The sequence below is a fragment of the Aristolochia californica genome, unplaced genomic scaffold (genome assembly GCF_029961685.1).
Source record: "Aristolochia californica isolate CCGP_79_NKW_82.1479 unplaced genomic scaffold, dmAriCali1.0.hap1 SCAF_2, whole genome shotgun sequence".
Lineage (NCBI taxonomy): Eukaryota > Viridiplantae > Streptophyta > Magnoliopsida > Piperales > Aristolochiaceae > Aristolochia > Aristolochia californica.
Window position 1 is genome coordinate 9,206,928 of NW_027181881.1, and position 15,070 is coordinate 9,221,997.

Below are 15,070 nucleotides of genomic sequence, written 5' to 3' on the forward strand. Positions count from 1 at the left end.
TGCAAATGCTGGATATACCAGAAAGAAGGACATTTCGCACGCGATTGTCCAAACGATAAGAAAAAATGGCAATATACTAGCCAAAGAAAAAGGATTGGAAATCATCCATCATGATGAAATCTAGTCGGACGATGAAGTGTATGAGCTTCATCTTGAATCTGATTCTTCCACCTCGGAAAACTCAAAAAACATGTCGAATTCGTCAGGCACATCCTCTGATTGAATCTCCACATCAATACAGAGCATGTAGCCTCTGGCATTTCATATATCCGGTTATGCATACGCTTTCTAGATATACAACACTACAGCAAGCGTGGTGATATCCACTGCTGTTGTCAAAGTAATTTCTCTTTTATTGTAGAAATCATTAAAGGAAATTATTTACCTGATACTCTTACTCGAGATTTTCTTGTGTTATAGACAGGTAAAATAGATCCTATCAGCATCACACTGACGGACCTAGCAGCATTAATTGCCACTCTCCCGATATTGCTCTCTACCCTATAGTCTCTATTGACAGTCTTTTAGTTCTTTCTGAACGAGGAGACTTATCCAAGAATTGTGCCCGTTATGGGCTAAATGGAGACCTCTTACAACTCAAGGTTAAGGAATTAACCAAAGAGTTAAAAGAACTCACCAAAAGGCATGATATGCCAAACTCTTCCTAGACTTCTACCGGATCTCCATCGCGAGAAAAGGAAGTCATAACATCAACTAATAAGCATACAGATGACTCTAGTGTTTTGATAAACACAGGTTGACCCGAGATTTCTACCAGTCATGCCAGGCATGAGAAGGAAATCACAACCCAGTCTTCTATTAAGATAGGGGAATCAGGGATTTCTACCTGCCAATCTAGAGCTGGAAAGGAAACCTTAACGATTTCATCGAAATCGGAATCAAGGACTTCTACTACCAGTCTCGAGATAGAAAGGAAGTCACAACGGATCCATCTATGATGGAAACGGACTTGTCTAGAAATGAGTTTTCCTTCAAGACAAAATTGGTTACCTCGTCTGAGTTTACAAGGTTGCAAAGCCTCAATAAGCCAGACAAAGCAAGTTTTAATGAGTTTGAATTTTTGAAGAAAATTAAACCTTTGAAACTATCAGACATCATGTCTAAGGAACCCTCGCTAAGCCCTCATAAGGTGGACATCGTTTGTTCAAAAATAGAATCCGATCATACCATCCAATTCCAAAGATGGAACGAGCAGATCGGACAAGGGATGAACACTCCCTTCTTCACAACCGAGTCCAGCAACAGTTGGAATCAAGTGAAACTGAGTCAAGACATGGACGGCTTGGGGACCTCTGAAAACCGCGAGGAGCCCATGTGGTGGTAAGCCGACAGGAATAGGGTCAAACCCCGAAGAGTTCTGAGTAGTAGCAGAAGTCATGTTGGGCCTATTAGCTAACTATTAAATAAGGGATCCTAGGGTTGACAATCAAAATCTGCTCAAAAGTATTTGAAATGTATAAGGAGATGTTTTCAACTAATGGAGTAGGCAAAGTGCTATTTTTTTTTAGAGAGGAAAGGTGTTGTTTTTTTTTTATTCTAGCAAGGTTTAAATCCTAGATAAGTGTGTTATGATCTTTAATTCATGTTCTAATTCATCTAAATAATCATTAGTCTGTCCAAAATTTATTTTGAATCCCATATTATCTTCCTTGAAAAATTAAGTTCTTCATGGCTCATGCATGGCTGAAAACGAATTTTTGATTATGTATTGCTGCTATTGGCCATAAAATTTATGCCAAAAATTGTGAAAAACAAATTTTTAATTATGTATTGATGTTATATTTGGCCATCCTAATACAAGGTGTAACCCCTAATCCCCCATCCCAAATCTGATATATAAGTTGTTGGATTTATGGAAAAGAGAATTACTTCATTGACCTATTATATTCATAGTACATGAACCTCTATTTATAATAGAGGAAGCTAGTAGAGTCCAATTATAATAAAACTATCTTTGTCCCAATTACACCCAAACTCTAATACTTAAAGATAAGTCATATCATAATTAAATAACTCACAATAAATAGAAGATTAACCTGACTAAAACACCTTTAAATTAAAACTCTTATGTGGGTCCATATCTCATGGGTTTGGACCCGTGGGTTTGAACCCATGTGAATCCATATCTTATGGGTTTGGGCCCATCTTCTAACACTCTTAGATATGTGAACTTTTCTTGGTCATGTGGGCTTAGGGCCATCTTCCAACATAAGCCATATGAGCAACCATACTTGAAGGAGTGAGTGCCATGAGGTGCTTATTTTTAATTGAGGCCCCATGATGGACAAATGAAGTAGGCTATGTTTAGGATCTATTTGGAAACCCTAAAAAGTAAAATAAAATAAAATTTTAATCATTATGATTCTAAAAAATAGTTACTAAAAATAAGATAACGATCAAATTCTTTTTTTTATTAATTTTTTTAGAATAATAATAATAATCAAATTCTTTTTTTTTCTGTGGGTTCGAAATAAACCTGGTATATGCTCGTCAGAGTAGAACGGGGAGTGCCCTTCATTCCCGTTGGCCACTGTTAAGAGTTTAGTCTAGACGAAATTAGTGGTCAACCAGGTTTGTGTTTAGAAGCCTGCAAGACTGCAAGTCTGCAACCTTCGAGAACAACAAAATCTCTCTTGCTTAATTTGGTTTTCTTTTCTTTTCTCTTTGGGCGTCGGCGGTGCTCTAGTTTGGATTTTATCGTCGTCAAATCCATTCAGGATGGTAATGCACATCTTGCTTCATTCAATTTTAAACAATAATTCTCTTCATTATCCAACCTGTTGTCCCGTTCCTTCAATGTTCATCCAACCTGTTGTCCCGTTCCTTCAATGTTCTAACGTGCGAAAGCCGGAGTCGGAAGCTTCCCCTCCGCCGGTATGGTCAGTCAGAGACGTAACGTAAAACAACCTCTTACATCACGCCATCCCTGCCTAAATAATCGGCGTCTACACTAAATAGGGAAGCGTGCCCTTCTCTATCTTTATCTATAAATATTTCTTCTTTCTGTTGTGGGCTTTATTCGTAACCTTCTTCCCTTTCTTCTTTTCTCTCACCCGCACATCAACAAACTTTTTTGAGGCCACGTCTGAAAATAGTTCATACCGATCGATTATCAATTTATCCATTTGTAGAGCCATGGATTCTACTGCGCAGCGTCGCTTAAGGGTCATTCACGACCACCTTCTTCCTGTACCGGCTGGTCAGAAGAAGCAGCTTGAAACTAACGAGACTGCTGCTGAGTTCGTTTTAGGTAATTATTTGTCGATCTCTTGCTTTAAAAGCTGAAAAACAAAATCGGTTCGTGTTCTTTTGTGTAGTTTAGGTGGTTCTGTCGCTGTCCAGTTTTCTCGTTCTATGGCCTTCTCATTTCTTTCTCTTCTCTTTTGACGGGAGGATATCATTTTTCCGTTAGGAGGATATCCTTACTTGGCATAATTTATCCGGAGTGCCACTTCTCGGCTAATATTAGTTGAGCAAATTTTCTTTTCATCATCGATTCGTTTTTTTTTTTTTTTTGGTATTTCTGTTCCTTTGTTTTCTATGTATGGAAGCAGGTTTGCGCTTTAGCTTACTTGCTTCTGTCCGTATCAACTTTCTGGTCGTATGGTACATTAAGCCACTATTTAGAACAAGGAAGAAAAGAAAAACAGAAAAAAAAAGACCTTTTCCTCCCCTTTTTCTTTTCATTGGGTTCCAAACAAACCCTAAGGGTGGCGGAACTCTCCATTTTACTCTTCATGATTTGGAAAGGGGAAGAGAATGCTAGAGTTAAAATCGTCCAATTTGAAACATTGACGTGCAGCTCAACTGTTACCCCATTTCCTTGTCGCGTTCAGTGATAGTAATAAATTACTTTTAGCTTCTGGTCAGCATTATAGCTGTAAAATTTGATGTCTAGAATGTGCTGGTGAACGACAAGAATAGTCATAAAAAAGAAGAAGCAAATTTCCTACTTTTTGAAATATCAATGATTTTACTATACTAGAAGTGATACTGTGTCCTGCCCCCTTCAATGACAGACAGAGCATAATCGGTCCCGTTACAAATGTATAAAAAAACTCACAGAACTCTTTCTAGTCCTTTTTGAAGGAACCTATCTTCTATTACAAAGACCTCCTCTATCCAATTTTATATCTCCTGACCACCTGTGTAAGTTTGGCATAACATAGTCTGTGAGACCACAATCGGCTATACACGACAGGATTTCTGTATGGTGCAAATGAGAACAAATGGACCCAGGCTAACCTTTGCCTAGTACACAACAACGCCAGCTCCCAAAGAGCTTTAGAGCACTTCCCAGTGAATAATGGCAGCCCAAAAAAGTGGCAGACACGGATTATGAGATGTAGGAACTGGAGTCTAGTCCCATAGCTGTTCCCTAATCAATAAGCCTACCAAGGGAGGCCACCACCCATTCTAAAATCCTTTGATAATGAGCATTTATTTACTTAAAAAAAGAAAACCAGAGTATGGATCTGAGTCCCTATCACGAAATTTCCAAACGTTCTCCCCTTCAAAAAAACAAAAAAAAAAAATGCTCATAGAGGATGGATCTGTTAATTATTAGGAGCTAACTTGGAATCAAATAGCTAGTGAAACCTTGTTTCGTAAGGACCTACATATCCTTTTTCCTGCTTATAATTCTTAGCTTAGTGAAACCTTCCACTATGTATTAAATGAATGGATATGCCTTTTATGTTGACTGCCAATTGATGTGTCTCTTGCAAGATGCCCTTGAATGACCTGCTTCTTCTATCCTGCTATGATGGGTTCTATGTATTTATATAACTTGACTTTATCTTGATATGTAATGGTATAAAACTGAAAAACGAGAAGTTGAGCTTTCTGGTGTGATGAACAACTATACACTTTATTTGACCTCCTTGACAACGGAAAGATGAGTTTTCTATGTTCAGGATTTTCCTAAATACCGGGATCCTATAGCCGACCAACTCTGAATATTCACTTTTTAAGAGATCTTGCATTACATAATCATGTTAATTAGGAGCTTTTCTGTAACCAAAACATGAGTAAGAGTCCTTGCTGTACATACTCATGTCAATCAGGAACATTTCTGTAGCCAAAACATCAGCTCCTGTCCAATTTTGGTTGCCAATTGTCTTACTTGACCTAATAAAAAAAAATACTAAGGCAAGAAGAAGAAAAAGAAGAAGAAGAAGGTGATATGGGACAGGAGTGGAGAAAAAAATAATGTGGAAAAGGAAGCAACTTTGCTTAAGGCGAGGGCTCTAGCTTGCATATGCATTCTTTTCGTCTTGTTCATTTTTTTTATTCTTGTTCTCTATCAATAAAATTACAAACCTTAAGTCATCATCATTATGACTACAGAGTTTGGTTTATGCTTCAGTGCTCATGGTAAATGTTAACTTGGTGTTTTCTTGCATATGAGGAGTGCCATGCTTAAGCTATATGGGCTAGATGTTTGTCAAACGTATCCGTTGAGAGAATGAAGAGTTGGGCATTTCTAATATTTATTATTCTTACCGTTCGAAAGTATTTTTTTTAAATGATGCTGAATTTTATTAAATCAAAAGCTCAAAAGATCAAGATTACATAGAGGGAAACCTTCCCAAATAATGAAAGATTAATGGGAGGTTTCGAATTTTGCCAATTTATCAGCCAAGGAATTGGCTGATCTAGGAATGAGATTCCAAGTACAATGAATTGTGGACACAATGTCAGCAATACAATCAATAATAGGCCATTGGCGCCAGGGGGGGAGCTTTCTTTGGAGCACCAACTGATGACTATCTTGGAGTCTCCTTCAATAAGCAGCTTTTCGTGAAGACGGTTCTTGAAAATTTGAAGGCCATAAAGAAGGGTACTCACTTCAGGAGTGTTGGAGTCAGCGATGCCAACCGTCCCAGCATAAGAGAGAGTAGACTCTCCACAACTATCTATGAAGACACCACCCGCACCCGCTGGCCTAGGACAACCCAACACACTGCCATCAAAGTTGAGTTTGATGCAGTCGCTTGGGGGAGGATCCCAAGTAGCCATGACTGGCATCCTGTGAGGACCCATCATATAAGAGAGCAAGCTCCAATTGTCACGAAGGGAAACACTTAATAAAGTGGCAAATTCCTTTCTAGTAGACAACCAACTAGAGATTAAGCCCACTGCATAAGAAGCCGTACTATCTAGGGTACTAGATTTTGAATTGAATCTCTGGTTGTTGCACTCAAGCCATAGATACCATGGGACGTGCGCAAGGCAAGCCAAGAGAACTTGCCCAATCTAGGTAGGCGAGTCCCCATTACCATTTGGCAAGTGCCGAAGAGGTCCTGGTGAAGCCCCATTTGGAGGCCAATCTTCTGAAAAATCATTATCCACATTTTCTAAGAGAACCCGCAGTGCAGAAGCACATGCTGAACTGTCTCGTCACACACACCACAGAGAGGACAGGTGCAGTCAAGAGTGGTAAAACCTCTTTTGTGGAGGTTATCAGAACTGAGAATCTGCTCTTTGACGGTAGTTCACATAAAAAACTTGATCTTGCTAGACATGGAAAGCTTCCATGCAAAATTCGCTTTATGCTGAGGTAGGTTGGAATCATGTTCTCTGATGTGAGAATAGGCGGAAACAACTATAAAAAGTCCATTGATGTTGGGCTTCCATGTCAGTTTATCAGTCGCATGCTCTCGGATAGTAATACTGCTGAGTTTGGAGAGGATAAAGCAAAAATTTGTGGATGGAAGACTCCACGATTAGGTACTGCAAGAGTCTGCCATTGAGCAAGAGAGGTCTCTAGCCACCCAGAGAGCCTTGGGAAGTCATCTGAGAGGGAGTAGGGGCCACACCACTCGTTTGACCAAAAGAGAAGGGTCCTCCCATTTCCGGTGTAAAAGGATGTCACAACCCTGACGGCTAGGAGTAGCTTGTAAACTGATTTCCAAATCGGGGATAAGAGACAAGTGATACCGCCTTCTCTCCACCAATACCCGAAAAACTGAAGATAGAACCTGACCATATCCCTCTATAGATTGTTGTGTTTAACATTGAAGTTCCAAATCCATTTGAGCATTAGGGCTTTGTTCATCTCCTTTGTAGGCCGAATGCCTAACTCACCCCAATTGCGATGCAAGTAGATTTCCTTCCAGCTAATTAGATAGTATCTGAAGGTGTCTTCTGATCATCTCCAGAGAAAGCGCTGACGCATGACGTCAATCCTGGAGCAAACTGAAGCCGAACATTGCATGAATGATAAGAGATAGTTTAGCAAACCCACCAAGCATGACTTGAGAAGAGTGAGTTGCCCAATTGTGGATAGAACTTTACCCTTAAGTTGCTAATCTCTTCTCAAATTTCTCAATAAGAGGGACCATAACGCCACCAAAGGCCGAGAGTAAAAAAGTGGGAGACCCAAAAATGTAGCTGGCATGTTCTCTAACGTGCACCCAAGAAGTCTGCCATACCACGAAGCACAGAGGTGTTGATGTGATAGCCGAGGAGAGTGGTTTTCTTCCAATTAATATTCTGCCTAGAAGCCAACTCAAATAAGCCCAAAATTGCATGCAACTTTTTGATCTAATCCACGATGCCAACCTCAAAACAAATGGTGTCATCTGCAAACTAGAGGATTGGAATGTCAAAGGCCGTGCAATCTGTCATGGGGAGAAGCCATCCCAAATTCTTGGCCGAATAGATCAAGGAAGAGAGGTATTCTGCCACCACATTGAATAGCAAGGGGGATAAGGGGTCTCCCTGTCCAATTCCCCTGGATCTCTTAAAATAGCCGCAAACAGTTCCATTGAGAAGAACGGAGTAGCTGGCAGAGGAAATACGGCTATGGATCCAGAAACGCCACTTTTCACCAAATCCCATTTTCCCTAGGAGAGTGTCTGAAAGCTTTCAATTAACTTTGTCAAAAGTTTTCTCAAAATTTAACTTGAGAATGAATCTAGGGAGCTTCAAAGCCTTGAAGTGGTGGATGAGCTCATGACACGCCATGGCCAAATCTAAGATGTTTTTTCCCTTGACGAAGGCACTTTGACCATGATGAATAGCTATTAGAAGAGCCGTAAGGAGGCGATTAGCGAGGAGACGCGCTATCACCTTGTAGGTATTGGTGGTGAGAGACTGATGGGTCGGAAATCTGAAGGGAGCTTTGCCCCCTCTTTTTTAGGGATAAAGGCAATGAAGGAATTGTTTGAAAGTATTATTATTATTTTATTATCTATATTTATATTTTTAAATGCGGCCAAGGATTTATGGGTTCTTTGACTGATATTTGTCATTATAGACTTGCATACTTTTTCTCAAATTCCTGAAAGGAAATTTTTCTTGTTTCATAACCATTTATTTCATACAATATGAGAGATCATTACTAGATATGGAAAATATAAATGCCTTGAGCCAGTTGTATGAAACATGTAATATGAACGTTTGTTTACAAATGTTAACTGCCTTCAAACTAAGTAGGAATAATTTTTCAGGGCAAGGCTACAGTGTGGTTCTTCCCGAAAAGTTACATACCGGAAAATGGAATGTGTACAGGTAAAATTGTCTTAACTGAAAGGATTACGTCATTGTCTATGTTCACTCGGTTTCAGGAACAAATGTCTGGCATTGTGGAGCATTAGTTTTACAGAGGTGATGAGGACTAGCTATTTTCATACATCAGGATATATTTCCCTTTGATCCTATTCATTTCTTCCTGTGATTGCTGAAAGTAATTGTTAGATATTGATGGATTTATTACCTTTTTAAATGTAATAAATTACTTGGCAGGTCTGTGAGATCCCCTTTGAAGCTCATAAGTAGATTTCCAGATCATCCAGATATTGGGACATTACACGATAACTTTGTGTGAGTTTCCTACTTATGTTAATTGAACCAGTTGGTATGTTCTGTTCTTAAGATGAATACAGGTTTTGGCTTCGTTTGTTGTCATTGTGTTTAGAAGTAATAGGGGTTTAACTGACTAGTGTATTAACCACCCAAGTATCAGCAAAGGAAAAGATGAGAAAGTATCTAAGAAAATTGAATGCTCTTTTCTTGGAAGTGTGGGTTAACGATCCAAATAATGTTTTATCTACTTTAGGCACGCAGTTGACACTTATCCAGATTACAAGTATTTGGGCACACGAGTTCGGGATGATGGAACAGTAGGAGAGTAAGTGATCTGTTCTGCAGAAGTCAGATTTCCTCTATTTAAGGTCCTTTTGTTCAAGTAGTTTCATTCTTCACATTTATAAAGGTACAAGTGGATGACATTTGGAGAAGGGGGTACTTCCCGGACGGCCATTGGTTCTGCTCTAATTTATCATGGGGTACCAAAGGTGAGTATTATGATGTTTGTAATGGCATGTAGTTGTTCTGTTTATCCTCTCTGTAGTTTTACATTTCTTTAATTATTTTTTTCCTTTAGTCTTACAGCAGACCCTTCCACTTATTTCGCACCTAAAACTAATTTTTTTTTTCTCTTCTTTGCTTTTGTAGGGTGCATGTGTTGGATTGTATTTTATAAATAGGCCTGAGTGGGTCATTGTGGATCATGCTTGTGCCGCTTATTCTTTCATTTCTGTTCCTTTATATGACACTCTTGGTACAGTCTCTTTGAGTTTTAATATATTATGTTTTTATTCTCTTCAAAGTGATGAACATTGGGGTTTATATTCCATCCTTGTACCTGCAGGGCCAGATGCTGTTAGATATGTTGTAAATCATGCTGGTGTACAGGCTATTTTTTGTGTGCAACAAACACTTGACGTTGTGAGTTCTGACCCTAATTTCAATACTGTCTTGCTCAGAATCATACTGAAATTTTTGTTTGGTGGACAAGAAACTTATTTAGTGGTAACTTCTTCTGTATTTGATTGACTTTATTTTATTGATTTCTTGCTTGCACGTTGAAGTTATTGAACTTTTTAGTGGAGATCCCAACTGTACGTTTAGTAGTGGTAAGCAAATCTACTTTTGAATTCATTGTGGTGTTCCCCATTGACCAAATGGATTTTGATGCTGTTCTTTGGATTATTACATACATCTAAGTTTTCTTTCTCATTTTTTAGGTTGTTGGAGGGAGAGACGAAAATATACCATCACTTCTGCCAAAGACTGGAGTGGAGATAATTTCTTATTCAAAATTACTCAACCAGGTATAAGCATTCTTTTTTCTGCAACTATTCTTTCTCATTGTTTATGTGACATTTCTCAGAATTATACGATCTACCTCGTTCTTTGCTCTAGGAACATAGGATTGAAAATGAACAATTCTCTTCTCTCCCTGACAAAAAAGATTGTGTTTCTAGGGCCTTAATAATATTCAGCAGTTCTGCCCGCCTAAACCTGAAGATGTTGCAACAATCTGCTATACAAGTGGTACCACTGGCACACCTAAGGTTTTATAATTTGGATTTAGCATATTAGTTCTTTCTTCTTTTTTGTTTGATTTATCATCTCTTGGTGAGACATTTGTTTGATACTAACTATTCATCCTGATGATAAGGGAGCTGTATTGACTCATGGGAACCTGATTGCTAGTGTTGCTGCTGCAAGTCTTGGTTTGCAATTCTATCCATCAGATATGTGAGTTTTCTTTAAAGCTCAGTTCTAATCCAACATTGGACTCTCTTATTTCAAATATCCATGGTTACTGTCTCTTGGAATTCATTTTGGTGGTGAGCAGTTACATATCCTATCTTCCTTTGGCACACATATATGAAAGAGCAAACCAAATTGCGATGGTATATAATGGTGTTGCTGTTGGTTTCTACCAAGGGGTACATAACTTCCTCCATTAATCTCTTTAGTTTTTGCTTCAGTAGATAACTTATCTTGCATAGGAGGATTACATATGTATTTTTTTTATGTATTTATTTTTGTTGAGAATTATTATATAGATTGAATTTTATGAGAGAATTTACTCCCTCCCTGAAATTGGATAAATTCTTATTATTCACTAGTATTAGATGCTTTGAAAAAGAAAAATTGGCACTGAGTTTTGAAATAAACCTCATCGTGAATACTATGTTGGCAAACATTTTTTTTTTTTTTTTTTTGAGTAAAAGGTGTAGATGACTATATTGGCAAACATGTTAACACTGTTTTGAAGAAAACCAGAGACTACTTCTTCATGATCTCCACCTAGACCATGTTTGTATGAAGTGCGGGAAATAATCCCTTTGCTGTAAAGTTCTGACCCCTAATCTGGATGTCATGTAATCTACATCCCCTCTCTTCTTCTCTAGGTGATTTCTTCTCTTCTTATTTTACCATTTTACAATATTTTTCAGATCTGTTTTAGTGTAATGTATTCAGGATAATATGAAGTTGATGGATGACATGGCAGCTCTAAGACCGACGATATTTTGCAGCGTTCCTAGATTATACAATAGAATATATGCTGGGTATGGAGATTTATAGAATGCTTCCTATTCTGGAATTTTACTTATTTGTCACGTCTAAAACGTCTTTCTTTTGTGTTAAAAAAAATTGAATTACCATAGCATTACAAATGCTGTCAAGACATCTGGAGGCTTAAGAGAGAGGCTTTTTAATGCTGCTTACGGTGCCAAGAGGCAAGCAATATTGAATGGTATGATGGTTAATCATATGAGCAGTAGGCATTTTTGCAATTTTTTAATTCTTTAAGGTTCTTCAAGTATTAGCATTTATTTCTCTGAATTGTCATGACAGGGATGCTTAACTTCTTATTTTATTTCAGGGAAAAATCCATCACCTATGTGGGACCGATTGGTGTTCAATAAAATAAAAGATAAACTTGGAGGCAGGATTCGTTTTATGGGATCAGGCGCCTCACCTTTGTCACCTGATGTTATGGATTTTCTGCGTGTGTAAGTTGACTCTTTACAAATTAGTTTGTGCTTGATTAGGAACTCCTTTCCTCTTGTAGTTTATGGGTTGTATATTTCCTTCTACTCTCTTTGTATTTGTTGTTTTTTTTTTTTTAGCAATAAAGCCAAGCAACCTTCTAAAGAAAAAAAAATCAGTTTGTAGATGTTGGATGTGCTCTTTTCTTCTAAGTAAGGTCAATTTATTTCAGATGCTTTGGTGGTCGGATAACTGAAGGTTATGGAATGACTGAAACTTCTTGTGTTATAAGCTCGATGGATGATGGTGACAACACAACCGGACATGTTGGCTCACCCAGTGCTGCTTGTGGTGAGGAATAGATCTGTTCCTGCTTAGTAATATCCACACATGTCGTTAGTTCTGGGCTTCTGCATTGTACTTTACCCATTTTACTTTTTGACAATGGAACATATTTCTTGCTGCAGAAATAAAGCTTGTGGACGTTCCAGAGATGAACTACACCTCGGATGATCATCCCCATCCTCGTGGGGAAATCTGTGTCAGAGGGCCCATTGTCTTCCAAGGCTACTACAAGGATGAAGTGCAGACGTAATCATCTAACTACATAAAACTATTTATTTGTTGTTTGAAATTAATTTATGCTTACTATGTAGTCTTGAGTGTTTAAATCTAGGGATGTAATCTATATATAAACCGAACAGAATAACTTATTTTGCATACCATTCCATTCATGTTTGGGAAAACAATATACAGTATTATCAATATATAGAATCAGCTAGTCCATATACGGTTTATTTTCCTATTTGTCAAATGGTTATCATATACACAAGCCTAAGAACAATGTCATTCTATGTATAAAAAAATCCTTAAAAGAATACTATAAAATCCTTAGAGAAAACACTGTAGTAATGTTTTATCCAAAATACACATTCATTCAAATAAAAATTTACTGAATGGGTCTTATATATAATTGGGTATTTGGTGAATTGGTACTGAATAACCCATAGCCATTTCCATTCCATTTAATAATGGTAAATTACTGAATGGTAAATTTTTTATGGAAAGTTGGGTAAACGGGGTAAAATTGGCACCCCTACTTAAATCTGGTAAGGCAATATTGAGTGTGGTTAGTGGAGTTTTGGATTCACTTCATTACCTTTTTCTTCCCTTGGATTAACCAGGGGAGAGATTTTCTGATTACTATGCAAAATCTTTCTGACAGCCAATTATATTGTACAGGAGAGAAGTTATAGATGAGGATGGTTGGCTGCATACAGGAGATATAGGATTGTGGTTACCTGGAGGGAGGCTGAAAATTATTGATAGGTATAGTCATGTATTGATTGATTGAAATACATAATTAGTTCTAGTTTCTGTATTCACTTTCCGCTGATTAGTTTCACTTTGAACATGAGAATGGAGTCAAATTGGCTAGTTCATGTCCTCATTAATTGAGTTTGTTCTTGAAAACTGGGTTGCTTTGATGCCTTGTATAGTCGGTTCAGTATTGTTACTTGGTTATCAGTTTTCCTTTTACCTCGCAGCTGTTGCTCGTGAAAACATGTTTTGCCGATTAATACAGGATTTCTGGTCTCTGTTATTAAGAATTTATTGGTTGTATACTTCTCTTTTAAAGTTTGAGGGGCTCTTTTTCTACTCTTACAGAAAAAAGAACATTTTTAAGTTGGCACAAGGTGAATATATTGCACCTGAGAAGATTGAGAACGTGTATGCCAAGTGCAAGTTTGTTACGCAATGTTTTGTATATGGTGAGGTCTTGTGCTCCAAATACCATGTTAATGGTTAGTGATATTCTGTTTCATAATTCAATGACATTTTCCTCCATGGCAGGTGACAGCTTCAACTCGTGTTTAGTAGCAATTGTGTCTGTTGATCCGGATGTTTTAAAAGCTTGGGCTGCATTTGAGGGCTTGAAGGTTGTATCATTTTTCCTGTTTGTTAATTACATTCAGTCACAGATGTGAGATTCCCAATTTGGGCCAGTCTAAGAGGACTTTCTGGTGTGTCGCTTACCCCTACCCAACCCAGATCTTAGTTCAACAGAAACCGTTCAATGCTAACGATTCGACAAAAAAAAATGTCTATTCAGTGGGGGTCCTTTTTCAGATTTACCATCTAATATAAGATTGATGCTATGAGTGGCATGGTCTACTTGTTCCCAGTCAATATTCCATTTATAGATCTGTACCAATTAGTCGATCATATCTGTGCATGTCTTATTGTCTTGAATGGGAAAAATGTACGGTCAATGCGTAACCGGCTAAGCGTGAATGCCTTTGTACAAACAAATAGACTAGGAGTTGATACTCACCTGGCCCGTTCAAATATGAAATTTTAAACTGTGTACATTGTTCTTTCTGTATGCAGTACCACAATTTACAGCAACTGTGTAGTGATCCAGGAGCAAGAGCTGCTGTCCTGGCTGATATGGATGCAGTTGGAAAGGAAGCTCAGGTAAATCATCTCACACCTGATTTTAGTGGCATTTTCAAAGAAAAACAGGTAGTAATTCTGATTGTCGTTTTCCTCATTTTTGGTATGTAGTTAAGAGGTTTCGAATATGCAAAAGCTGTTACTTTAATCGCAGAACCTTTCACATTAGAAAATGGTCTTCTTACACCAACATTCAAGGTTAGTTCTTTGGTCTCTGGTTCCTGCCCTTTGAATGAAGTGAATATGAGGACATTAAAAGGTAAGTTAAAGCGCCTTTTTGACGCAGGTCAAGAGGCCGCAGGCAAAGGAATATTTTGCCAACGCAATTTCAGATATGTATGCTGAGCTTTCCACATCTGAGGCATTGCCCCAGAGAGCATTGTGAACTCAAAAATGTGTAGTTGGAGAGGAGTGTTGTTTCAGTTTTACAAAGGCAGCCTTTAAGGTAGGAGCTGAAATCCAATTGTTTGCTACTTGAATAATTTCCCTCAAAAATCATATCTTACATACACATACTGAGCTTAATAAATGTGATAATATTTCAGTTTTTATTTGGTCCCCATGATCTGGCACGCCTTTCCTTTGACAAGTTAATATTATTAAAATATTTATTAATATACTTGATTACCTTCATAATCTTTGGTTTGGTTTGGTTTTGTTTGTTTGTATCTATCAGTATGAGACACACAATATTCAATAATATTAATTTTAATTTAATTAATAATATGTTATAAGTAAAAAATATGTAAAAATAATACTAGTAATCTAATATAAATGGAGTGTGCATGTATTATAT

General features: G+C 37.7%; 1 protein-coding gene across 1 annotated transcript; it reads left to right on the forward strand.

Annotated features, from left to right (window-relative positions):
* The first annotated feature begins 2,851 nt into the window (after window positions 1-2,851).
* LOC137955409 (long chain acyl-CoA synthetase 6, peroxisomal-like) lies at window positions 2,852-14,823 on the forward strand. Its single transcript, XM_068802337.1, has 23 exons — window positions 2,852-3,271; window positions 8,478-8,538; window positions 8,773-8,850; window positions 9,086-9,157; window positions 9,242-9,323; window positions 9,484-9,589; window positions 9,680-9,756; window positions 9,900-9,944; window positions 10,056-10,142; window positions 10,296-10,385; window positions 10,493-10,572; window positions 10,673-10,766; window positions 11,305-11,393; window positions 11,493-11,581; window positions 11,711-11,840; window positions 12,050-12,168; window positions 12,285-12,408; window positions 13,060-13,146; window positions 13,486-13,589; window positions 13,672-13,757; window positions 14,209-14,295; window positions 14,386-14,472; window positions 14,561-14,823. The coding sequence occupies exons 1-23, from the start codon at window positions 3,157-3,159 to the stop codon at window positions 14,657-14,659; spliced, it is 2,088 nt and encodes a 695-aa protein (XP_068658438.1). The 5' UTR covers window positions 2,852-3,156; the 3' UTR covers window positions 14,660-14,823.
* The last annotated feature ends 247 nt before the right edge of the window (window positions 14,824-15,070 follow it).